The sequence below is a fragment of the Ochotona curzoniae genome, unplaced genomic scaffold, assembly GCF_017591425.1.
Source record: "Ochotona curzoniae isolate NIBS_2020 unplaced genomic scaffold, NIBS_Ocur_1.0 contig_43, whole genome shotgun sequence".
Taxonomy (NCBI): Eukaryota; Metazoa; Chordata; class Mammalia; order Lagomorpha; family Ochotonidae; genus Ochotona; species Ochotona curzoniae.
The window spans coordinates 36,077,273-36,104,313 of NW_024466218.1; the positions used below are offsets into that span (position 1 = coordinate 36,077,273).

At 41.1% G+C, this 27,041-nt stretch overlaps 1 protein-coding gene across 1 annotated transcript in view; it reads right to left on the reverse strand.

Annotated features, from left to right (window-relative positions):
* Positions 1-10,355: 10,355 nt before the first annotated feature.
* The window catches only part of NETO1 (neuropilin and tolloid like 1), an 88,911-nt gene continuing 72,225 nt past the window's right edge, over positions 10,356-27,041 (reverse strand). The window contains exons 7-11 of the mRNA XM_040985119.1: positions 25,729-25,957; positions 15,550-15,663; positions 12,519-13,077; positions 11,526-11,598; positions 10,356-10,712 (exon numbers count right to left, since the gene is read on the reverse strand). Of these exons, the coding sequence (XP_040841053.1) occupies positions 11,538-11,598; positions 12,519-13,077; positions 15,550-15,663; positions 25,729-25,957 (963 nt within the window). The 3' untranslated portion in view covers positions 10,356-10,712; positions 11,526-11,537. The remainder of the gene's footprint in view (positions 10,713-11,525; positions 11,599-12,518; positions 13,078-15,549; positions 15,664-25,728; positions 25,958-27,041) is intronic.

The following is a 27,041-nucleotide window of genomic DNA, read 5'->3' on the forward strand; positions in this document are numbered from 1 at the left end:
TTCCCAACTCGCATTTACTGAAGGAGTAATTGATATGGGCGTTTAATACAGCACTAGAAACAAGCTGGACTGGAACAGCTATGTCCAAGGCTCATTTCCACTTCGGACTCCAGCTTCTTGCTGATATGTATCCTCTGAAGCAGCAGACAATGACTCAAAACAGTTGGGTTCCGGCTACCTGCTTCTAGCGTTGATGTGACTTAGCCCCAGATGTTGCAGGCATTTGGTGAGTGAACTAGCAGCTGGGTGATCTCATTTTGTTCTTAGGTGGGGCACAGAGTAACCAGTAAGTGGCAAGGGACATACAGGACAGCAGCAGATGAAGCTGAGCCAAAGACATCGGGCCCTGGTAGAGGAGGTTCTTGATCGCTTTGTGATACATCATCCTAAATATTCTTCATTTTAATTTCCATTTATCATGCTCAGAATACTCGGTGATAAAAACACTTAGGAAGGGTGCTAGACCAAGGACCCTGGTTGGGAGAACCTGAGTCTGACAGTGACCGCACAGCTCCAACACCCAGCATCCTGCAGTGTTAGTACTCACATGTCTGTTGGCAATGTGGAGGTAGGGCTTCCACGCAGTAAGGTGGACTCAGCCACCTTTTGTCGAAGCTCAGCGATCCAAAGCTGTCTCGACTCATTGTGTCTGTTAACCAACCCCTCGTGGCTGCATTGCCACTGAGCATGCAAGGCCACTCAGGCTTGAGATGTGAGGTTTAGGGTTAAGCACATATTTAAAATGTCACAGTGATAAATAGCACACAAAACAGAAAAAAAAATATGATAAAATAGCATCCTATATCCATTAAAGCTGATAAGTGAGTTTACTCTGGCTTTGGAGTGTCACCTGAGTTTTTATCTGTATTGGGAGATTTTACGTTCATCGCTTGGCAAGGCAGATAAAATTTCTGCCTCTGCACTTATTTCATTTGTGTTCAGTACTAAAACAAGAGAGACATTTAATTCATCTACACTTCAACAGATTGTGTTTACAATTTGAAAGTTTGGGCCAAAGAAATTGTCACAATTGAAAATGTCTGACCGGGGACTTTTGAAGGCTTGCATTTGGAAAGAGCTTTGCTCTTACCGTAAGAATATGCAGATTGTTGCTCACAGTTCAGTGGGCGTGATCAGCAAGTGCATCCATCTGTTATGGGCCCATTAGCGGAATCTTCTTTAGAGCAGCCAATGTTCACATTCATGGATCCAGACATGCTATTTCACCTTTGCTAGCTTCTACCTATTGACATTTTGATGGTAGACTCAGCATGTGAATCCAATGCTGAGCATTGTACTAATGATTATGTAGTAGAGGCAGGAAGGAAGATACCATGCCATAAACATCGTTATTTGGAGAAAATAGCAGCGGCAAAATTTACCTGTGACCACAGCAGCAGACAAAAATGAGCCTTACAACATATTAGTCCTATGTGACAATCAGGATCATGATCAGATCAATTGTCTTGGTAGTAAAAAATGATGAGAGCTTCAAACCTGAGACAGAAACCTAAGACATCTGGTGTCGTAAATGACTCAAAGTAAACACAAGTTGTGCAGGAAGGGAAAAAATGGTGGTGGGAAGAAAGTTGGTAAAGCAAGAAACCATGAGAACAGACACTTGGGGGAGTGAAGGCTTCTTTTCTTTAAGAGTTTGATTATTATTATTAAAATCCACATGAGACAAAACCAGGGTTAACAAGAATTTCAGTGGATTTGCAATCCAGTTGTAGTTGAAAATACAGGAAAAAAAAAAAAAAACAACGGCTAACACTTCCTCTAAAAAAATTCTGATCACACAGCATACATACTTAGAAGTTCAGTTTTTACTGTTTTATTAAGTTCTTTTTAATTTTTTAAAAAAGATTTTATTTACTTTTAATGGAAACACAGAATTTCAGAGAGAAGGAAAGATACAGAAAGAGAAAGAGGTCTTCTATCCAATGGTTCACTCCTCAAGTGATTACAAAGGCTGAAGCTGTGTTGATTTGAAGCTGGGAGTCAGGAGCTTCTTCCTGGTCTCTCTCCGGGGTGCAGGGTCCCAAAGACTTGGGCCAGCCTCCACCGTCTTCCCGGGCCTTGAGCAGTGAGCTGGACGAGAAGTGGAGCAGTCAGCACTGTACAGGAGTCGGTGTGGGGTGCCAGTGCCACACGTGGGGGCTTAGCCTGCAACGACACCATCCCAGCCTATAATTTTTAATCTACTTCCAATCATTCAAAATTTTTCTTTCCCTTGCTGCTTCATTCAGATTCCAGAAATTGATGATTTTGCTTTACCAAGTAAAGTGTGTGCCATGTTCAGCACACCTTTTATTCCTGTTACTTTGTAACATCAAGAAGCAACAATTTGTCCGAAGACACACCTTGTCTTTACCTCTGGGATTTTAGCAAGTAAAGTTCCTGCTAACTTTGATTGGTCAGTCGGCACTGCCCTGCATTTCCTCCTCCTTTCCCAATTGTCAAGAGTTTCTCATTGGTGTTTATAAAAGTATATTCATGGTAGTAGTTTCATACAGAGTACAAAGTTCCTAGATTAAATATGAGTATAAATCTTGTAGGCTGAATTTCACAAACTACTGTTCATGTATTTCAAAATAAACCAAAGGCAATTTGGAATTTTCTAAAGTAACATTATTAGGAAGGTAGAGTAAAAATCTGTAAGTTAAATTGCAACTCTTGCCTTCCATGCAAGCATGGAGGCGAGACTGGAGCTGCTGATGGTTCCAGCTCTGTGGCAGCCCAGGGGTCACTGGAACTTCCCCACAGTGACTCACATTCATTTGGCTGAGTTGATGTAACCAACAAGCTGGTGTACATTTGCATTAACTGCTTAGACTGGTTCTCAAAAACTTGTTAAATTTTATAATGATCATTTTCTCTTTTTATGCTTAGAACAATCCACTGGCTAAGAAATCATTGGGTTGTATTAAAAAACAAGAAATAATGGCGTATAACCACGCTAATCTGAAATTATCATGTAGCATTCTAGCTGATGGAATGCAACTCAAATTAAGGATGTTTTAGGGAAGTATTAGCACACTGTTATTAAATTTAGAGGAAAATAATGCTGAAAAGAAGGAAAATGATGATACTAAGTGATAAAGTCCCTTTCAGTAGTTGAATGAAAAACTAGGATGTGAATTATACACCCACTTTCATTCAATTTGTATTATTAATTTATCATGTATCATTATATAGATTTAGAATAATAATTTGATTTTCTAATGTTTGATGAGTAATGAAATTACATCAAGACTGAGAACTATAATTTGTTGCAATAAGTCTGGAAATTTTACAAATATTTTAAACTGGTAGACAACTGGAAGTTCTCTTGTCTTAGAAAATGCTTATTTTGTGATTTATACTTGAACACAGCAACAAAGAAACATGCTCACATTCTTAATAAAACATTCCTTCTAAGAATAAATTAAAGTGTTGAGTTATTGCTCTCAGATGCAGTAGTCTAAAGATGAATTAATAGTTAAAACAATCTGTCTGTGTTTGCATTTTAAATGTATTAACCTGTGTAGAGAGATGCAGTCCTTTCTGGATAATCCAGCCAAACAACGATACACATGACCTTATTTTGAGAAACAAGTATCAATAGGAAAATAAAGTAAATAGTATCTAACATCATTCCCAAGCATAGCCACTGTTTCTACCTTTACCATTTATAGCAGTGTTAATCTGCTCTGAAAGGACAAATGAGCATGCACAAGTGGATAACATGGTTTTAAAATGTTGAATTACATTTTCAAAGCAAATATACATATTCCTTTTCAAGGCATTCTCTTTCAAACAACTAGAATGCTACCAATGGAAAAACAAAGTGTTTTCAATGACAACATAAATTCACATACAAAACAATATCCTATAGAAATAAAAGTCACGTACCAGGACAGATGTTCTGTAATGAATGGAAACACTTCTTCATTTAGATACAATTTCCCCACTTGTTGCAACAGAAGCAAATTGCCGATGGCAATGAAGCAGTTCCCAATTTTTCTGAAAGATGTCTAGACTGGCCAACTCTGTTGGCTGCCTCCAACCCATGTGAGAAGCTGGGAATTCTGAAGTATGGGTTATCAACAGCACGCTGGTGTCAGGGCCTGCCTGTCGGCATCCTTTCCTCAGTTAAGTTGTTTCAGACTCGGACGAGCTTACAATGAGTGATGCTCATTCCTTTCCATCTCATTTACCTGGCTGATCTGCTTGGCGATGCTGTCTTCACCAGCCTGCACAAATGCCAGCTCACTAGTATTTTTAAAAGATAGTATCTTTGGGGGAGTTTTCCAAACCAGATAAGAAGCAGAAAAAACATTTTTGTCATAAGTGTCTGATTTACAGGTGTGTGGAGGTGTGATATAAAACAACCATTTCTACTGTTGTGGATTGAAGCCAGTGAAATAGGAATGTAAGTATAATGGGCCCCATCGTGGTAGTGCTTGTCTGTCGCTTATGCATAGCACCGATAGATCTTAAGCTTCTTTCAACAGGGGCAGCCTTCCCCTGGTAAGGTGAAAATTAGCAACGACAAGCACATTTTCAAGCACACACGTGAAGTAGGCGGGGAAAGCGACTCTGGAGAACTGGACCGGAGGATGTCAGTTTTCAGCACAGTACTCCACGCTTGCATCTGAGAAACACAGTCGTGAATTAGCTCTTCTCTTCATGATTATCTGTTTTGTTACATTCTAGCGAGCTGCTCTGTGAATTAATGTCAAACAATTTGTGTTTTACACTCGGTGACTGGGGCTCCTGGCGTACAGCTGAGCTCCAGCATTCCGTGCTGTTCACTGGTGCTGAGTGGGAGTTAAGGAAGATGGGTCAGTAGCCTGTCATGGTATTCAAGCAAGTAAAGAATTACTGGGTTCTAGAAATTATGTATCTCACAGAAGAAAACCAGAAAGTTATTCTTCATTGCTGCTTTTTACAACTTGCATATCTACCACATGTAAATTATAAATGAAATTTCCACACAATTGAGGATAAATTATTTATTTTCATGCATTATAGGCTATAAAATATCTTCTGCTGACTGCTCATTTGACTTTCACCTGCTGAAGGATGGGGAGAACACACCATCACACATCTTCACAGGTGAGGAAACACAAGGCTACGAACCTCTATCCCTAGGTATAATTCATGTCAGCCAAAACGTATGTGTTTCATACTGATGTAGCCATATTGCACATTGGTAAAGATTTCTGGCTGACTGTGCAGTCAATTTGGTCAACTTGGCATCAAATTTCAATCCATCATTTGCTTTTGTGCAATTTTAGATGTTACTAGAATCCTCTTCAATTTCCTCATATACACAATAAATGACAACACCAATAAACACTATTTTTCGTAGAATAGCTAAAGATGACCGAGGTAAAGATTACTTGTAAAACACAACAGTTTTGAATGTAACACTCACCATGTTTGCTAGTCAATAAAAGACAGTAGAAAGAGATAGCTCAGAGAAATGTTCCTCATCGCCCAATAATCCATGGTCTTCGTAATGCTTGCTTTTGTATCATTTTGATTTTTCTCTACTCTACCTCATGCTCATTCAATCTAGCTTACATACACCTGTTAGAGTACTCTGCCCCAAGTATTATTTTTTAAAAGATTTATTTTTATTATTTTTATTGGAAAGGCGGATATACAGAGAGGAGAGACAGAGAGGAAGATCTTCCATCCAATGATTCACTCCCCAAGTGAGTGCAACGGCCGATGCTATGCCGATCCGAAGCCAGGAGCCTCTTCCGGGTCTCCCACGCGGGTGCAGGGTCCCAAAGCTTTGGGCCATCCTCGACTGCTTTCCCAGGCCACAGGCAGGGAGCTGGAAGGGAAGCGGGGCTGCCGGGATTAGAACCAGCGCCCATATGGGATCCCGGGCGTGCAAGGCGAGGACCTTAACCACTGCGCCACCGTGCCGGGCCCTATTATTTTTAAACAACCTTTTTCCCAAGAAAATTAAAATACTCACCTTTGAAAGTACGTGAACTCTTGGGCTGACACTATCACTCACCAGCAGTAACATAAACTCCAGCCTTCCCGCGTTTCTCGCACTCCCCCATCTGCTTCCTTATTCCCGACAACTCAAAGGATTTTCTGCTCAATTCACTTCCGTTGGGCACTTCTCCATTAAGTTTTTTTTTTTTTTTTGACAATAATGCCTCTCCTTCAAGAGCCACATAGAAGATAAACTATTCACTAAACTTCTCTTGATCCTCTTCAGATATTTTGTTCTGGGGCAGGCACAGTGACTCTGCAGGTTCATCCTCCACCTGTAACGGCCGTCATCCCAGATGGGTGTCCTACCTACTCCACTTGCGCTCCGGCTCTCTCCCCCAGTCCGTGACAGCAGTGAGGATGGCCCAGGTCCTTGGACCCTGCATCCGCAAGGGAGATCTGGAAGAAGCTTCTGGCTTCTGGCTTTGGATTGACTCTCTGGCCTTTCCAACTATTTGGGTAGCGAAGCAGTGGATGAGAAATCTTTCTCTTTCCTTCTCTGCGCAGATCTGCTTTTCCAACAAATATAAACAAATCTTTAAAAAGACATGTTTGTTCCATGTTTATCTTTCTAACTGCTGAATTACGCACTGCACGCACATTGTGTATTCTTGACAATGTGATAGTTGTATCTTCCATGGGAGCGGATAAAGTTGATGCCCAAACAAGAGTCATCACAGTAAATAATTTGGGGTTTTCTATTCTTATGGATAGAGAGTAGAGGCTTCATAAAGAAACATTTTATTTTAAATAAAAAAATTTATACATCATGATTCTGGTGACTGTTAAGTATTGTGTGACAATTATAGGCACGTGGGAAAACAACCATTCCAACAATGAACCACCATTAATGAGTCTCCATGTTTGCATAGGTAGAAGGCAGAGTGAGGGAGGAGAGCATGTGGATTATACAATAAGGAAAGTGAATAAACGGATCATCTGTGTAGGATATTTCGGAGGGAACCCCAGAAAATGTCTGAAGAATCCCATGGCATTGTCACCGGCACTAGGAAATGCAGAACTGATGGCTCTACGGCGTGTGCCACCTGGGACCTCCACCAGTTGTCTCACTCGTATCTATTGGAGTGACAATTCATACAGAAATCACATGTAATTTAGACAATTCATTACTGACATGAATCAAGATAATTCTAAATTAACAAAGGTCTTTATATTTACTCAGCAAGAGTACTTAGGTACATTCTACCTACTTACACATATGGTTTTGTCTTTTTTATTTTATTAGAACTTTAGCAGGGGGAAGATCTGAGTAATTAAATGGAAAATAAATTGATAATTAAGTTTTGTTTCTTTTATTTACTCAGTTAACAGTTTCTGGTTTGTTTGCTTTGTTCCATAATGGAGAGAAAGGTCAGCCACGGCACAAGAGTCAGCCCGCTCCAGTACCTGCTGCTGGACAGACACGAGCGCAGGGCTTGGATTGTAACTGCTCATAACTCAGAAAATGCAAACACTTTCTCTCTGCAGTTGGAATCTGACATGAGGCATTCTCGTCAATGAAATGCTCATACAAACTTCATGATAACGTTATCTCTTATTTCACCGCCAAATCCTCCATGAATTATTCTCCCTTTTACAAGGAAAAGAAAACCAGGACCCTATTTTGCCATTTGCTATGACATCCTGAGGTTAAAGAAAATCTGCTCATGGGATTTTCCAAAAGCCATATTTGGGGGAACACAATTTTAAGGAAATATTATAGAAAAAATCTGATGCAGTCATGTTGATGAATATTTAAGCAATGCCAAGGAGCTAGGTTTATCAAAGCTGGAGAATCACAGGATAGGAACCCATCAGATGCCCTGCAGTATTTCTGTAGCAAAAAATAATGTGACAGGAAAAACAACGCATCCATAATGTGGGATGGATTCCTTTCCAAGTCCAAAGACATCATCCCCAATCATGCTTATCGGCACACTGATCTTATTTTAGGAAAATAAATTGACCAGGACAGAAGCACAAGACTTGGCTTGGAGCTTGCTAGGTAGCAGTGCTTAGTAGTTGGATATAACACTAAGAAGCTGAAAAGTGAATTCAAACACAGACAAGGAAAAAATAGCTGATAAAATCAATAGAATATGATAGAATTAATTATCAGAAATATCTTATTTAATTAATAAAACATTTGTATTGATGATATATAGATTCACTTTATCAAAAATAAGATTTAAAAAAGTAACTTGAACATCTTGAACCATCTCATCCTTCACCTACCTGTGTCATTCCCTTCTGAATGTGTCAAAGGTGGAAAGCAGTGCACGTGGTCTCACGGGCCTGGACACTAAATAGAATTCGTATCTTGGTAAATGTCCATCCTAGCTTTAACAGATGCATCTTCAGAGGCCTTCACAGAAGATCTCCCCACTTCAGTGCAGCGTGCCCATAGCCCAGCACCTGGGGTTACTGCCAGAGACCACAAGAGGCCTCTGGGACGCTGCCTCTCACCAAATGATCTTCCTTTCTGAAGAGCCGGTGTGAGCACATTGCTAAATCCAGTATTCATTATTTGAACTGGTTTTTGTTTTGCTATAAAACTGCTGTCCCTTAAATCACACACTGGCTTTCCATTCTTATCACAGATCTTCAGTTTTATAACTTGCTTTTAATTCTTGGAGTGGGTTTCTGGTGTCGCTACCTGCTCAGCCGAGAAGCAGTGCATCAGCAGCACGGGGTGGGCTAAGGAGACCCTGCCAGAGGAGGACACACAGCCACAGGACACCTGCTGCTGATGGCTTGCTGTCATGACTGCTCGGATAAACACTGTGTTTGTCTTGAGATGACTAACTCAAAGTGACAGGGATCCTATTCAAACTCCTCTATACAGAAAGCGACATAAAACATGGCTGTCTTTCCAAAAAATCTTTGGTACATTGATTTTGAATTGAACATTATAAAAACAAGCATGAGATAAGTAAATAAGCCGACCCAAATTAAAAAAGTAATTATATACTGATAGAGTTTAGAATGTGTGGAATAACAATGAAAATAAGCTTTATTTGTCATTGTTCATACAATTTTCTATTCACCAATTAATTGAATTTATGGACATGATTATGTTTATAGGAGGGTTTTTAATAATATGCAGTCTTCAGTAACATTGTGGTAACTCTGATTTTTCTATTATAAAATTATTTCATTTTTTAGTTTGCCCTTTAAAAACATACATGAAATTGAACTCCAGTTAGGACTATATGACAGAAATTGAATTTGTAAAGTCTGCTTGAACTGCAGAGTCTAAATTGTTGTAGACCGTACTATTTAGATACCTACAAGACAGAATTACTTCAAGCTATGCAACTTAGTAGTTTTGAAAATGCTGGTACTCAGAGTTAAAAGTAATTCTTGTACTTAAAATGTAAGTGTAAGAATACACGTTACACAATTTAAAAATATCCACTCACGGAACCAGCCTTCATGGGTTATATGTATACAATTCTACAGAAATTAATTTGCTTTTATTTGTGAGGAGTCCATTATATCACCAAGCTTCCAGGTGCCATAGTCTGTTTGCCTGAGTATAACAATGATTCAGGGTGATAGAGTCTAGGTCATAAAATGGTATGTGACTTTAAAGCACTGATAAAAGTGTTACATAGAAGGAAAACATACACCATAAAATTTTAGGAAAGAAATATTTTTGGAATTAAATTTTGGTGATAAAGGGCTACCCGTTCTGTAATCTGTGGAAACCGTGGATACACAGTGTGTGTTTGTGTAGCCAGTCGTGTCCCAAGCTAGTGAAGAAAACATTTCTCTTAACTCAAGTTAGGAAATATTAGACATTTTATATATCTTTATATAAAAAATTACAAGTAGCAAGCATATGACACAAAGAAATGTCAGATTAACAGCAGTATTTGATAATGCATGCTTTTTACAATGTGTCTAATAAAAAGGATATTTTCCCAACTCAAATATCCAGTACTGACATGCAGGGTATGCTCTCACACTGTGAATTCAGTCATGTCGCTAAGTGCTTAACCAAAAACATTTCTATAGGAAGGTATGAATGGCAAATATCCGATTGCAAAAACTATTTCTGAAATGCGGTGTCTTCCTTTGATAGAAAACAAAAAGGAAATTTGAAGAATATAGGAAAGATAAAAAAAATGGGATTTTTTTCTTATTGCAGTTACTCATGACTTTTTGCTGCATTGAATCACAATGTAACAACAGATGTCCAGGACACCTGGAGCTGGGGATTCCTTGGTCCGCATTCTCACCTTTCACCGCAGAACGTTCAGAATCATTCAGGAATGCACTAGGCCCTAGCAGTCCAATGGAAACAGCGTACACACAACACAGGTTCATCCAAAGCCGTGTTTCATTCTCCACATTTCACACAAGTACAGCTATATAACAAAGACACGAAACAATAAGAAAACAAAAGGGAAGCTGACAGTGAAGCTGAAGTCAGGACAGTCCTGCTCAGGAACTGATTTCTTCTTCAAGTTTCCAGTAAATCTCAAAATGTATTTAAAAACTAAGGAGCACTTGGTGGCCGGTGACCAAATCAGGAAATGAACAGATCGTCGCAGCGGGAACGTCTTGCCGAAGGAATCAGAAATGTCTGCCACTCTTACGTTTGGGCAAAGGCAGTGGGATGAATTTAGAAAGATGTCCGCTTTTCACAATTCACTATAGAATTTCCTTTTCACAGTCCCCATGTTTGTATAAATAGTTCTTCTCTGAAAATAAAACACAGTTAAGACATTTTCTCCCAATGAAAAATGCATACAAACACACCAACTTATCAAGGTAGTACAAAGCACAGAAACGCATCCGCCTGACTCAATAATGGCCGATAGGTTAGAAGCCAAACAAATTTAACCGAAGACAAATTAGGCTAATAATAGAAACAGACCAACAAGTGCAAAAATTGAAGCTACAGTGATACCCAATGGCAATATAGACGTGCACATAGACAACTGATAATAATGGGGTCTTTCACATGAGTAAGCATTCAAATTGTATAAAATCTGGAATATCATGCTGCGTTTGGCTTCTACGGTATAAGCTACATACGCATGCAAACATTAAAGTGCATCGGTTATGACCAAATTTTTAGTGTTTGAGTGTCGCCAAATTCTATCAGTCATCGCCGATTTCATGTACTGATTTCAGGCATGTTGAGACTGCATGTCCTATTTCTTGTTTTGAATATCTTGTCTTTTTTTTCCTCTAGCATTTTTTGAAGAAAGTTTGTTTATTTTAGCATCTCCACGTTGAAATGTATAAAATTTGGCTTACTGACATGACACCTAGTTTAATACACTTCAGTGTGATCTTGGTGATAATACCAGTAATATTTATTTTAAAGAAATGTATCCTAAGAATCACCTCTCCAAAAGCACTGTATCAAGTTATACTTCTGGCTATGGAATGTTATGGAACACACATTTCAGCAAATAATCAATGAATACATCATACCCTAAAGCACTACAAGACAAAACAAAACAAAATACGGCAAATGAGGGGAGGAACCGAGAGCATCGGCTTACCTTGAATTCTCCTTAAACCCTAGTTGTGTTGTATTCAGATTCATGTTTGCTTAGAGACCCAATGAGGCAGAACCTGGAATGTTACGGCTATTTCATTCAACAAAGCAATATTTTCACAGGAAATAAACATATGCACACAAATATTTACTTAAAAGCATTTCTGAAACTCATAAAATGCTTGGAAATAGATTATTTTCCATCAGCATGCAAACTGCTTTAGATCAACTAAAATTATTTTAGGTTTAAAGAATGCATAATGAACAAAGAAATCACATGAATTTATAAAATGCACTAACCACCAGCAGACATGCAAAACAACGCAAACACTACTGGGGTTGGGATATGCAATAAACTTTTTAAAATTTAAATCTTATTTTCTCAAATATTTCACAAATTATAGGAGGGAAAATAAATATTCCTACTCTTTCTCCCTGCATTTGTATGTAAATGTATCACATTTCGTTATATTATCACATACAATTATTAATATAAGTGTTATGCGATATTTGAAATAAAGTATTTCCATTGTCATACCAAAAATAAATATACTTTGCTGCAAAATATGTTGTTTAACAATGTGGGCTATCCATTTTGGTAAGGCAATTGTTACAAATATGATCATTTCATATCTTAAAAAATGTCAGTATTGATGGGTGTGCCATTCACGGCTGTAAGAAAACAAACTAGCAACAGAAATCTGTATTAGTAATTACACACTATGAATTCTGTATATAAACAGCTATTTGCATATGTAGAAAAGTAAATGAGGTATCTTTGGTTTGCGTGTGCATGTGTGGGCACACATATCACGCATGTGAATTGGATTTTAGGAATCGTATGTCTAGCACTGAAAAGGAAAGAAAAATGGGGAGAGGGGTTTAAATCGTTGATTAAAGGGGAACTGAAATAAGAAAACTAAACAGAGCACAAGATTCTGGAGGGATGCCCAGTCTTCAAGTTACAGTTGTCATCAAAAAACCGACTGATACTGACCGCTGGACAGCTTTGTCGTGCCGGGAGAGCCGGTGGCTGGTGGTGGGCACCTCCTCGATGTCGTCCATATCGCACGCATCCGCAGCGTCCTGGGAGTAGTTGTGTTTCATGACCAGGATGTTCCTTCTGCTCACGGGCGGGATGAGGGGTTTGATGGGCTGCGGGGCCATTTCTGTCAGGACGGACGCATCCCTGGCGCTGAGGTTACTGCGGCTGCCTTTCGTGCTGGACAGTTGGGATCCACAGTGATGGTCGTGAATGCATTTGGAAGATGACCTCCGCAGTTTATGCAAGTTGTCAAAGTCTTCTGCCACATCAGCAAAGTCAGCGGTGGCTCCTGTCCCTCTGAGCGTGCACAGCTCGTAATGGGGCGGCTCGAACACCTCCTGGAACACGGTCTGGTCCAAGTCCGGCTTCCTCTGAACGTACTTCTTGCGAGGCTGTTTGATCTGGACGATGACCGAGACGATGATGAGGATGATGACGATGCAGGAAGTCACCCCTATGACTGTCCCGCTGGTGTTGGTCAGCTGATCCAGGAGGCTGGGCTTCCTCTTCTCTACCACAGGAAGGAATCAAAGGACAGTTCTCAGTCACTTACAGGTGTGAACAGGAATGGCTGAGTTTTTCCAAGGGCCCTGTGTTGTGGTTTCAAAATAATGCTACCAGGGTAAGCCTCCCTTATTCACATCTAGTTATTAGTTAATATGTATAACATGCATCATGCTAAATATAGCCAGTAATCCATATTTAAAGAAAAATACATTTGGAAAAAATTTGTAACATCTGAATCATGATACTTGAGGAAAAAATCTGGTTATTTTTTAAACAGCAAATTTTTTTATACTCACAGTTGTAAGAAAACATTCGAACTCAACTATTGGAAACATGAAAACTAAACCACACACACTGCTCTATGCATTCACACACATGTATTTTTGTGAGTTTGTTCATGACAGGTACAACTGAAGTCAAAGTGACAATACTATTCTGATGTCAAAAGGTAATTCAAGTCAAACTCAAAAGACAGATACTTCAGAATGCTAGCATGAGGATCTGCATAGCATATTTCCCAAATTAAATAACCATCACTGTAATAACTATTTTAAAAGTCAACCATTTAAAGTATAATTCAATAAAACCTTGGCAATTGTCCTGTATTTATATAAGCAAATCCACCACATTTGTTTAGGTGTCATTAATGCCTGTGGCTGGTGAGCCACTATTTGTGCCTTCCAACTTCATCCATTCTGATGGAACTCTGCTCAGAGAGGTTATGGAAAAGAAAGGAAGTGACCTTCTTAATAATGTAAATGAAGACAATTACACTGTCTACAGTGTGAAAATGAAATATGAAAAACAAAAATTAACAGTCTTAGTAAAATATGCCAAGTTATCATGCACACGAAAATGTCCCAGGAGCACGAGATGAGCATGAGAAAGACAAAGGGAAAAACTTCTCTTCCACAAAACACAGATGGAAAACTTTCTGAATGGAGGAGGATCTTATGTTGAAACGTAACAAATCCCGGCCATCGTAAATGCAGAGACCCGGACCTGGACACATAACATTCAACATGCTTTTTTAAAAAATACAGAAAAGAGAAAAAAGTTTTAAATAAAAATAGAATAAAGCAGCTCATCATATGAAAAGCAGCCATGATGGGATTAACAGAAAATCACGATAAGCTAAATCCTACTCTAATTTTGGATAGAACATTTTTTCAAACAAAACATTACCACACTTTACAAGACTATTTCAGATATAACCACTTATAACCATACATGGGCTTAACAATAAGTTAGAATAATAAAATAGCAAATAAACTTTATATAATGGAAGACTCAATAAGAATTTAACCATAAGGAATAGAAAATTGACTATCATTTCAATAATGATTAAAATGGGCATAAAATCAAAAATAGGCACTGATTATCACATCCTAAACACCATCTACACATTGCTATGTATCCACAGAACTTTCTTTTCAAAAAACAGGGTGTACCACATGCTGTGTTACAACCGACAACAACCTCCAGACTAAAATCGGAAAAAGTGTGTTTTATCAAAAGCGCATGACCCAGAAGTCAAACAGATGGTCTTACCTTCTGGGAAAAGTGATTGTGGACTTTGCGTTTCTGTGAAAGTTGTCTTATTTCAAATGTTCCTATCACGCCAGGGGAACACACCACACTGGATGAAAAAGTCAACGCTAATACTCATCCCCAAAGCTGTCTGCACAATTCGGAAAGGGCTTAACTTCCCTTCTACTCAGCAGCGGCCCTTTGCACAGACATACTGATCGCCAGCGCTCATGTCCATCGCCACGACGGTTGGTCTTGGACCTCCTTTTCTAACTGACTGCGTGACACAGTAGCTACTGTGACAATACTTCGCTCTTCCATCCACAGGACATTTTAATAGATACATTGCGCTTCCAAGAAGAAAGAGTTTTTAGCTTATTTATCTTCCTTTGCAAGTTACTTAGCATTAAACCGAAACAAAATAGCTTGTGCCTTCATCTTAACTAAAACATGCAATATTAATGCATCAGTCAAGGATTCCTGTTCACATGCGCAAAACGAGAGCAACATCACTGGGAGGAAAGCAAAGCATTGTCATGGCAAAACAGGCACTTTTGAAAGCACACATTTTCCTTCAGTGCATTTTCTTTCTGGCTATGTGCGCAAAGACCAACGGAGACAAACTGGAATAAGTAATTGTTGTATGGAAGGACCAGTTGGGCGATGCATTCCTGGAAAGGCCCTTTCCGTGGCTTGGCACTCTGAAGTAACGGGGCGCCTACAATGCATGTTCCAGTGTTAAGGACAGTTCACTGCGAGTTAACGAAGGACCCCTCCACATTCAGTATGACTAAAAGGTGAAGAAAAGGGCTTGCAAATCAGTTACAGGATATGCAGAGCTCACAGGAGCTACCATACAGCTAAGATTTAAACTTTTCTATGTACGTGAATTTCTTTCCACTTCCGTGGGTAGAGAACTTTGCAAATTCCAAGGACTGGTTGTTACCTTTGCAGTGGTTTTCGTCCCAAGGGTACACGCAGTTCTGCAGTCCGTTGCACACCAAGGTGTTGTTAATGCACATGTTACTATGGCAGAAGAACGTATTGCCTTCACAAGGAGCTAAAACACAAGAAACAAGACAGAAAATGCTGTGAGCAACTCTGTGTTGTGAGTCGTTCACAATGAAATCTGCACACAGCACGGCTGGGGTCCGTGCAGAGGCGTGGGGGACACAGAAGGGTGAGGAGTGACAGTCTGGGAGGGAAATCTGTGACACGGTGGACGAACTGCTGAGAGGCAAACTGTCTTGGGTTCCCTCACACAGACCGCCTTCCTGAGCGGGGGCTGAGCTGTGCACACTGCATGACATGCCTTGCGCAGCGTGCGATCCACGTGGCTTCTATTATCGTGGCTGTATTCACTCAGCAAACTTAGCTGCCAATCACCTGTATGAATCAGACCACAGAGAGAAGTTCTCTGTGTGGACTTCCAACGTACAAGAACACTCACTGAGTCTACCTGGGCAATTATGAAAAATCAACTTATCAACAAATTTGTAAAGAAAAACTGTCAGTCAAACCCTGTCACATCAGAGAAGTATATGAAAAATGAAGAAAGTCTTGGAAATTCAGAACCAAGAATAATTACCTCCTGAGCAACCTATGATTAGGTCTACTATTCACATGTAAAAGCCTTGTGGGGCCCGCCGCCGTGGCCTAGCTGCTAAAGTCCTCGCCTTAAACGCACCGGGATCCCATATGGGTGCCAGTTGTAATCCCAGCAGCTCCACTTCCCATCCAGCTCCCTGCTTGTGGCTGGGAAAGCAGCAGAGGACAGTCCAAGGCCTTCAGACCCTGCACCCATGTGGGAGACCCGGAAGAGGCTCCTGGCTCCTGGCTTCAGATCGGTGCAGCACCGGCCGTTGTGCTCACTTGGGGAGTGAATCATCAGATGGAAGATCTTCTCTATCGCTCCTCCTCTCTGTATATCTGACTTTGTAATAAAAATAAATAAAATCTAAAAAATCCGTTGTGGTGACGCAGTCATCTTACTGGGTTACATTTAGGTTTCAATGAAGATACACAATGTTCACGGCCTCCAGGTCGCAAACAAATAGAGAAAAAGGGAAGTAAAACCTGATCCCCAGCAAGGTAAGAAATCAGGATAAACAATTACGAAAAATAATCTGAGCCAACAAAATGCTGTAAGGCTTCAAAGTTAAGAAAGAACACACGTTTTTCAGTTCGAGTCGAGGCACAGTTGTAGCCGTCTGTGCTCGGGACTGCGTGGGAACAATCGTGGGCAGAGGGGCTTTAATGCCAACTTGCTTTACCTTCGTGGAAATACCACTCCCTTCGGATCCCTCGCAAAATGAAATTTTAATTTTAACTTTCTTCAGTAACGGTTCTGTAACCCTGTATGGGTAGAAATTCTCACACAACTAAGCAGACGTCTTTCTTCCTGCCAGCGGATTCACCGCGAGCGGTTAATGCCTCAGTGCCACTGCCCTCGGCGCTCATCTTCCCTGAGCAAAATGTTCAGGAGATGTGCAGGGAGTGGGACATGCTAAGTGTCTGTCAGTCATGGCAGGGTTTGCTTGCTTCTTTTGTATTCCTTTCTCTTTCATTGGAGTTCTACAAACGTTGGCAAAAGCAAGGGCGATGAAAAACCAGTTCCTAGAATAATGCCAGGAAAAAACATAGGCGGATTCCCCCATTAACTGCCCTGTTTAGAACTTAACACATTGTGGATGTAAATCACACAACACACACAACACATACCTTGAAATGACAGTTCATCAATCAATAAAACCGCATTGCTGACCATTATTATGTAAGCAATGCAAATGCTTCACATTCAAAAGCGCATGTTATAATTTTTCAGAGGTGACTTCTTTACTACATTTGCCATATGACTCAAAATTGTCAAGGGAATACTTCGCATAAGACAAACATTCCTATAAAAATCAGCAATACTCGCAGTGTAAGGCAAAGACAGAAGTCCAGCAGACTTCCCTTAGTTCTCTGCATCACTCCTTCCCCACTCTGCCCACTCTGTGCGCAAGACCGAGACAGAGAGACAGAGACAGAGAGACAGAGACAGAGAGACAAAGAGACAGAGACAGAGAGACAGAGACAGAGAGACAGAGAGACAGAGAGACAGAGGAGAATGCTCATTCCTTGGCCTGCTAAGCCCGGGGCTGCGCTGGGCTGCACCGGGAGCCCAGAACTCATCCTGGGTGCCCAGGTGCCAGGCTGGCAGCTACTGGGCACAGCTCTCCCTGCCTCCTCCGGGATCCACATTAGCAGGAACCTGAAGTCGGGAACTGGAATTGGGTGTCACACGCAGAAACTCCAAATGGCAAATAGGTGTCTTACACTAGGTTAAACACTCACTCCAATTTTCAGAGTTTTGAGCCAGGAAAATAATTGCTTTCACATACAAGAGAACTGATTTAAAAAAAAATGGTGGAACAGAATTAAAAGATGTAAAATTTTTATGTAAAATTCAAATATCCATGAAAACGAGTATTATGATGAAACGATGTTTGGTTTACATGTTTTGTTATACAAATAATAAATGAACTCAGAAAGCATTTTGTAATTATCTTGTTGCTGTGTTTTGGGGCTTCATTTTTTCCATCCTCATGTATTCCCATTCTGGCCACAAGGTGGGGCGCTTTCCCCAGGTCTCGGTGATGTTTACATCTATGACCAAAGCTTCAGAGACGCAGTGCTTAAGGGATGGCTAAGAATTCTGAGAAAGGTGAATTAACTAAGGGAAGGCAAAGGGAGGACTGACACCCGCAACACTAGAAATAAAGGGAATCCCATTTAATGTGCTTAACAAGAGTTTACAAACACGGATTGCATAATGTGACAAATCTAGCCTTGACTGTGTCATGATTTATCAGAGTTTTCTCCATATTAAGATCATTTTAATATTGTAGTTAGAAGGTTTTAATTCACACTTGCTATTTTCATTCTGAAGCCACTCACGATTATTCTATGACGATTATTTCTCCTTTTGAGTTCTGGAAAGCCACTAACTACTGTTCTTGAAGATTAAGCAAAATTGCAACAAAACCTCAGCTGTCTATTGGAGGCACACATTTCAAGTAACTGTACTTCATAATCAGTGAAACTCTCATTGGAAACTGAGGCCAAACTCAACGGAGACACTGCACTGTATGAGAAATACCTGGAAATAGTGAAGCTTGGTAGGGCTGTCCGTGAAGACGACTACGTCAGGGACCGACACAATGGCTCAGTGGCTAAATCCTTGCCTTGAATGTGTCTGAATCCCACGTCGATTCTGGCTCATATCCCAGCTGTTCCACTTCCCATCCAGCTCCCTGCTGGTGGCCTAGAAAAGCAGTGGAGGACGGCCCAAAGCCTCGGGAGCCTGCACTCACATGAGAGATTTGGAAACTCCTGGCTTGTGGCCTTGCTTTGGCTCAGCTCCAGCCATCACAGCCCCTTGGGGAGTGAACCAACGGACAGAGATCTTTCTGTAAATCTGACTTTGCAATAAAAATAAAATAAATTTTCAAAAAATTTTTAAAAAATCTACTACTTCATCTGGATTCCCTGGCCAGAGAACCCCCGCCTCCCTTCGGCACCATCTGTTAAATTTTCACCAACATTTCTCTGCATCTTGCTTCCCTTGGATTCTTTATTTAACTTCATTATTTCGGGATTTGTCTAAATTTCACTCAACTCTGTCCCGGCTTGTGTGAGCACAGCGACATACACACCTGTTCAAACTCTTCTACATCCCTTCACAGCCACCTCACACACACACACACACACACACACACACACACACACACACACCAGGCAGACTGTCACATACCCACACACAGCCGCACTAACACCCCAGGTGAGTGACTCACATGGCGAATTAGATGTGATGGTTGCAGTAAGGAGCATATTCAGTTTCTTTGCAGCCTGTACTCTGAATAGTCCCAAGGTCTTAATGAATAGAAAGGCTCCATCCTGCCGCAGCCACCCCACTCCAATGTCAGCAGGAGAACTTCAGGACTTACGTGGCAAGCCCGTCAGGCTTCCTTTTTTGCTTTATCAAGTATCACCTGAAATGCTGTATTCTGAAAACCTAATGCTGCTCGTACGCAGCTCTTGTCCCAGGGCTGATTTATAACAGCTCCAACTTTGCTTTTCAGGCACTGTTTGGTGTTGGCTCCACCACTGAGTTTTACATATTTTTCCTGGGTAGAACATGGCATATTTTGCCATTTGTTTTTTGTCTAAACAAAATAATTCAAGCCCCTAATTTTGCACTAAGAGGTCATATGATACCAATAAATTAAACTTGATAGAGTCTTAAAAAGGAAAAAAATAATGTTAATTATAAAGTAAATATTAATTGGCAATTTTATTATGCTTAGCAACATTTTAAGGATTTCTACCAAAATATAACCAACTCAGTTTGGGTCTATATAGATGAACTGTAACTTTCACTAACATGGAAATAACACATTTTCAAATATAGATTGGCTTATTGGAAAAATTAAGAGAGAAAATGGGAAAAAATTTATAATAATATGTGTTTTTCTCTAAAACAATCAAGGTCAAATACAATTGCAAATCGGGATAGATAATAAAATTAAACTATTCAAAATGTGTTTCACTAAGGAAAGAGACTACAGGCACTACAGGGGGCAATGCCACCACCCAAAGTCCCTGGCCACCTGGTCACGGGCACAATGAGGCAGTTTGTTCCTTTTTGGTTAACAAAAATATTTACTGAAGTTTGGAATTTTTCTGATTTTTCCCATTCCTCTCCTTAGGAGGAATTTTGATTAGGCCAAGGACACCGAACGTTTTGCTTTGATTGGCTCAACGCCAACTCTTAGAAACTCTTCAGCCATATAACACGATATGATTAGTGTGTGATATCTACACAGCCACAGATTCATGCTGCACTCCAGCAAAGTGCTACATATGAGATCTGTACAAGCAAGTCAGCACAGCACAGTCACGCTAACGTCCTTCCCTCCTGGACTCGCCCTCTGGCTTCTACTGCTTTATCTCCCAAACGTCCCCTGCTGACAGCATCTCCAATCTCTCCATCTGCATCATCTGCACCTGGTGCAGAGGTGGTTTCCAGGTGCACTCCATGAGCTGCCTGAAATAGGTCCCTGGAGCACACGTTCTTTCCATGTAGGGGGCTATGAGGAAAGAAAGAAAGAGAGACAGAGAGAGAAAGGAAGAGAGAGAAAGAAAGAAAGAAAGAAAGAAAGAAAGAAAGAAAGAAAGAAAGAAAGAAAGAAAGAAAGAAAGAAAGAAAGAAAGAAAGAAAGAAAGAAAGAAAGAGAGAAAGAAAGAGAGAAAGGAAGGAAGGAAGGAAGGAAGGAAGGAAGGAAGGAAGGAAGGAAGGAAGGAATGGTGGTTGCAAATGCCACAGGACTTGGTGCAGAAACGAGCAATGGACAGTAAGTGGGAGTGACTGAGACAGTTTTGAAATGCATCTGGTAAACACTGGATGATGCTTAATGATGTTGCACAGGCTCGGATAATCTCCCAGAATCCTCTTTTCTCACAAGAGGTGGCACATTTTCAGGAAGTGAGGAGATACATCAGATAGGTAAAACACCATCACAGCTTTGTGTCCCGAACAACCTCTTGCCGATCCTTGTAGTTGCAATCCTTGGTGAAGCAATTATGCTCAAGAACTTTGGGGTGCTCCCATCAATTCAGTGCTTTTGCAGAGTCAGCTAAGCTCCTCCCTCCCCCTCCCCGTGATTCTCTTGTAGGCGATTTCTCTCCTGGCGTCCTGCCCAGAGGACTGAAGGTCATGTCCTTGACCCTTCCGTAGGCTCCAAACTTTCTACAGAAGACCCGGGTCACACGTGGACCCCTTGAATGAGCCTTCCAGCACTGGTTCAATGTGAGTTAACACACTGTGCACGTTGAGCACAGCCATAAATACAGCTTCTCTATACTCTGATTCAGCAGTCACTTCTTAGGTTTTAAGCCCTTTCCCATGAAGATGGCAAGACTTTTGAAAATCATTCTATCTAAATTTTTCTGTGTTATATTTTCTTTGGGTTTGTTTATCCTCCCTCACATGTCACTGGGCACAAGAAAAAGAAAGCAGGCTACATTGAACAGGGGGCTCAGTGACTTACTGAGCCAAGCAGCACGTATTCGTGACTTACAGGTCCTGCTGAACATCTTTTCTTTACATCTCCTGCAGCTGCACAAGGACATCCCTTCCGGCTTCTAGCACAGTGTTTCTCATTTGTATCTGCATTCTAACTGGCACCTGTCCAAACCTAGATTTTGATTAAGTCTAGAATTCCAGTAACCATCTGTCTCAGGTAATTTAGGCTTTTTTCTCTCACATTGCCCAACGACCTCCAATCACTGCGCGCTGCCTAATCCTGAACTGCTCCAAATCTTCATATGTCTGTAAGAGCAGAGCCTCATTTTCAGTGCCCAGACCTACAGTTTTCCTTTGCTGTGTAATGAATCACTGCAAGCTTGGTGTCTTTAAACACTGCTCATCCATTTTCACAGTTCCATACACCAGAAGCCTGAGCCTTGAACCTCTGCACCAGGTAAAACAGAGGTGTTGGCTGGGCCAAGAGTCCTCCTGGGCCGAGAGTCCTGCTGGGGCCGAGAGTCCTCCTGGGCCAAGAGTCTTCCTGGGCTGAGAGGCCTGCTAGGGCCAAGAGTCTTGCTGGGCCTAAGAGTCTTCTTGGGGTATGAGTCCTCCTGCTTTAATAGGGTCACTGGCAGAAAAAAAAATCCTTGGAATCAGGTAGTAACCAGCTTTGTCTTGCTGCTAGTTGATGGCCAAGGTGATGTTTGGCTCCTGGAACTCACCCACTCACGGCATTACTGCAGGGGTGGCACCTCCAGGCCTACCTCGGCATCACTGCAGGGGTGGCTCCTCCAGCCCATCTCAGCATCACTGCAGGGGTGGCACCTCCAGGCCATCTCAGCATCACTGCAGGGGTGGCTCCTCCAGCCCATCTCAGCATCACTGCAGGGGTGGCTCCTCCAGCCCATCTCAGCATCACTGCAGGGGTGGCTCCTCCAGCCCATCTCGGCATCACTGCAGGGGTGGCTCCTCCAGCCCATCTCGGCATCACTGCAGGGGTGGCTCCAGCCCATCTCAGCATCACTGCAGGGGTAGTTTTGGGCCTAATTCGGTGTCACTACAAGACTCAAATCTGACTGATTAAGTAATTTATTTCTTCTGCAAAATGCATTTTCTCATGAAAGCAGGTTGATCACCTGACAATGTTTTGGTCCCGTCCAAGGCAGGAGGTGGAGAAGAAGCGGTGGGGGTGGGGGCTACATCCAGCTTCCACACATGAGGCAGGAACCAATCGCCTCATCTCAGAATCTGTCTTCTAGAGGATACTTCAGCTCCACCCTCGTGGAACTTAAATGTCCTTAGCATAAATAAATCTCTAACTTAGACTTCATTAGCGATAGTTATAAATCAATATGAAATGAAGCATATTAGCTGATTTTTCCGATTATCAGAAACAACTCCTGCACATCATTGCAATAAAAATTTGTTGCTCATACATTTTGCTTGCATGTCTTCTCTCAGCACAAATATGTTGCTCGCTGCTCTTGTGTAAAATGAGCAAAGTTTAGTTGTGTAATGCCGCAGAATAACTGCTGAAAATGTACAGTCTTGGAAACCAAGAAAAGGTATTACCCATTCATATTGTTACCACAAATTCACATTTCAAACACAGAACAGGCCTGGTTAATGGAGACGATTGTTGCTTATTATAATCAGTTGCATAATATATAGATACATATGCACTTATAATTTATACAACTACTGTGATCAATCACTACAACAAAAAATGTACTTGCAAATGCTGCTTGGATAAAGCAAAGCGGTCTGGGGAATTCAGAATCAATACGAAGATTCTCCTGGTTTCATTGACCAGGATGCTAATGTGATTATGCACCTCTCACTTTCAAAACACAGCACCGGGTGAAGTCTATTCTCGCCTTGAAATTTTCAGCTTTCTCTGAAGTCCTGTGGCTTCAGTGAATAATCGATTCTATACCCACATATTCCAGTACATGATGAACTGTATGTGGCACATGGCGCAGCGGCATTGTGCATAATTCTACCCAGTGCATAAGAAGAAAGAAGAAAGAGTATCACAATAAAGTGAGCAGGAACTGCCTGCCTCTGGACTGACGAACATCGCAGACATCATGGATTTGGTCCCTTGTAAACTGCAGGTCCTGGCAGGCGGCACAGCACAGGGGCCAACTCGCTGTAACTCACTGTAGAAGTGTGTGATGCCCACGGACAAAGCCGTCGCAGCACTGATCCCTCGGCTAGTCGTCCGCACAGGAGGTACAGCAAGGGCTGGGGGTCTCGTCTTCCCTTTAGGGAAATTAGTCTGTCTTCTACAAAACTCCCTGGAAAATTATAATTCTGTAGATCACTTAACCATGCACATTGAAGCCCTATTTATGATTTCAAACAGACATTTTTGTAATAACAAATTCACAGTGTGCTATATTTGACCATTTCATGCATATGCAAATGACATTATGGTGAGCCTAGTTTTAGAGTTGATAGAGAATTTTTATTAGCCAATTCTTTGTGCAACACAGTTATCTACCCTACATGGCTCAGGCCAGACGATAATACATTGTCAGATCACACGCTCATCCATTAAACTATTTCCTCCAAAGTCATGGGTTCAAACTTCAACTATTACAGTACGTATATGCTGGACATTTCCTGACAAATTAAGATGAAAACAGTAACTATAATTTTGGGGCATTAATCTTGCCTTTACTATATTAATCCTTACCACTCTGCATAAGCCAAAGTCAGTCATTGTATTTTTAACAACAAATAATTTGAAATGTGAAAGCTGCTTCTTTATGACATCATCTTATGAACGAGGTTGCTCCTGCTCCCTTGAGTCCCAGCTCATTAGCATCTCTTCGATAACAGCCCAGATGACTTCTTGAAAGGCCGCTTTGCACCCTGAGATTGTACTCGTCTTATCGAAGGCCAATGCAGCTTGCGATTGTGTGTCAGTTAAAATGAAAGTGCTGCTTCCATGCAGCTTGGATGACAAAAAACCTGAGAAAATCTTAGGAACCAGAGCTGCTCTCCTCTCTTGTTCAGAAAACTTTTGAAAAATAAGCATAACTTTTCCGCTGTTCCTTTCACACTGTGTGATGTAAGTTTGCGAAAAGTTGCGGATGTTACGCCATTTTGAAAGCATTGACTACTTCCTCTTACGCATTGCCTTTCCTTCCGCGGATTTGGCATTTGAATTCCAGAGCCTCAGGATTCCCCAGCTGGGAAACCATGGGGACTTCAAAGGCAAAGCTATTTATTTGTGACAGAACAGAACTATCTAATACATTTAATGCTTATGAATCTAAAACACACACACACACACCCCACATGGTGGCTGCTTTGTCACTAACAACATAAAAAGACCTTGAGTTTTTTAAAAAATGTTTTCTATTTAAGCAAAAAAGTAGAGCCTCAATATTTGAGATACAATTTCCTAAAATCTGATTTTTTTCAGTATTCTTTTTAATTTTCACATTTTAAAAAATATGAAATACTTGGGATGTCTAAAGAACAGTCCTACTCTATCATTCTTACATTATTTTTGTAATATATTTTCTAAAACCTACTATATTTTGAACATAACTGGACAGCACCCATGGGATCATTCTAGATATTTAAAAAATATACATTTTCTATTTACTGTCTTCCCAAGCAATGTTCTCTCTTTGCTTATTTACTTGGAACTTTGTATGCACAAACCTTTGTGCAATAAATAGGACTATAAGGATAAGTTCCTAAACAGAATCTGCTAAATATTTTATTGTAGAATTAAAAAAAAAGTTTGAACTCAAATTTTCTCAGAAACTTCCACAGCAGTCCTACCTGCTTCAAAAGAGCTAAACCAAAGACAAGCAAAGCTCACCACCGCCCAGCCGTGATGCATATGCTGAAAGAAGTGATCAAAATATGATAGATGACTCTGCTGCCATCAGATCAAAATGCAGTAAAGCAATGTCAGTGATTTTAACAACTTGCAAGGGGATACCCTGTTGCGCCCAAACTGCAAGAGTAAAGCACGGTTAGCAGCTGCTGAGACGCGACTGAGACAGCACAGCCGAGCGCAGAGAATCTTACGTTCTTGAAAGGAGGTGAAGAGCATCTGAAAGCGGCTGTTGCGACTGCCCTCGTCTGCCCACATGCGGACGACCCCGAGACCCGTGCGCAGCATCACGTCGTTGGCCACAGTGCTGCAGAATTTAGCTTTCAAGTCCTCCACAGAGCTGCTCCCGTCATAGACCGCCACGAAGTTCCGCTTGCACTCATTCGAATTCTGCATCTCATAGTCCAGGAATCGCAAGTAAATCTGTAAAACAAAGACACGCAATCTCCCTGTATCACAATGAGTGCAGATCAGCAAGTATCAGCACGTGCTTTCTCTTTCCCAATCTCACAAGGAACTCTTGATTATAATTACTCTTATGATAGCTTTCCCGTGGAAGATGACTCGATTGTAGGTTTTATCCAGATGTTATGTTATGCTCTGTACTTAAATGAACCCTTAGTTTGCAAAATGTATTTTAAACGTTCCTGATCCATTCCTACCAAATTCTATGGCCTGCTTCTACTTCTAAAAATGTCTGCGAACAAATCATTTGTTCAGTGCAAAAGGAAAACAAGCCTGAAACCTAAAGATAGCCCCTGGTCTCAACTGGTTCAACGTATCTGACCTGACTAGGCTGATTCACGTGTAGACTACTTTACATAATATTTCCAATACTACCAGCAAGTCTAAAAAGCGGCTTTTTAAGAAAGATGCATTTTGTTTTTGTTGGAAAGGCAGATACACAGAGAGGAGGAGAGGCAGAGATCCTCTGTCCATTGATCCAGCCGAGGCCAGAGCCTCTTCCGGGTCTCCCACATGGGTGTGGGATTCCAAGGCTTTGGGCCTCCCTCAATTGCTTTCCCAGGCCACAAGCAGGGAGCAGGATGGGAAGCAGGGCTGCTGGGATTAGAACTGGCACCCATATGGAATCCTGACATGTGCAAGACGAGGACTTTAGCCACTAGGCTACCATGCTGGGATCAAAAAAGTGGCTTATTTTATGGCCATGTTCAAACTAAAGAATTCAAATTCAGATGGTTCAAAACAGAAGCAGAGACAGAAGATGGCTCCCACACTGCTGCCCTGTCCCCCTAAGTGTTACGGAGCTTAGAAATGCCATCTCTGAGCAGGCATTACTTGACTCTGTGGCATTGTACAAGCAAAGTAAAAGAAAAACGTTATTTTAATCTAAGACGCATCTGTAAAAACGGCGTGCTCTTAACATCTCTCGGTTCACCTATTTCAAAATTCTGGCCTCATCACTGCAGATAATGAAAGTTAAAAGACATTGTGAGGGAAAGGGCAGGCTCCAGGGATGAAAGTGTCGGTTATGTCATGGCGACCT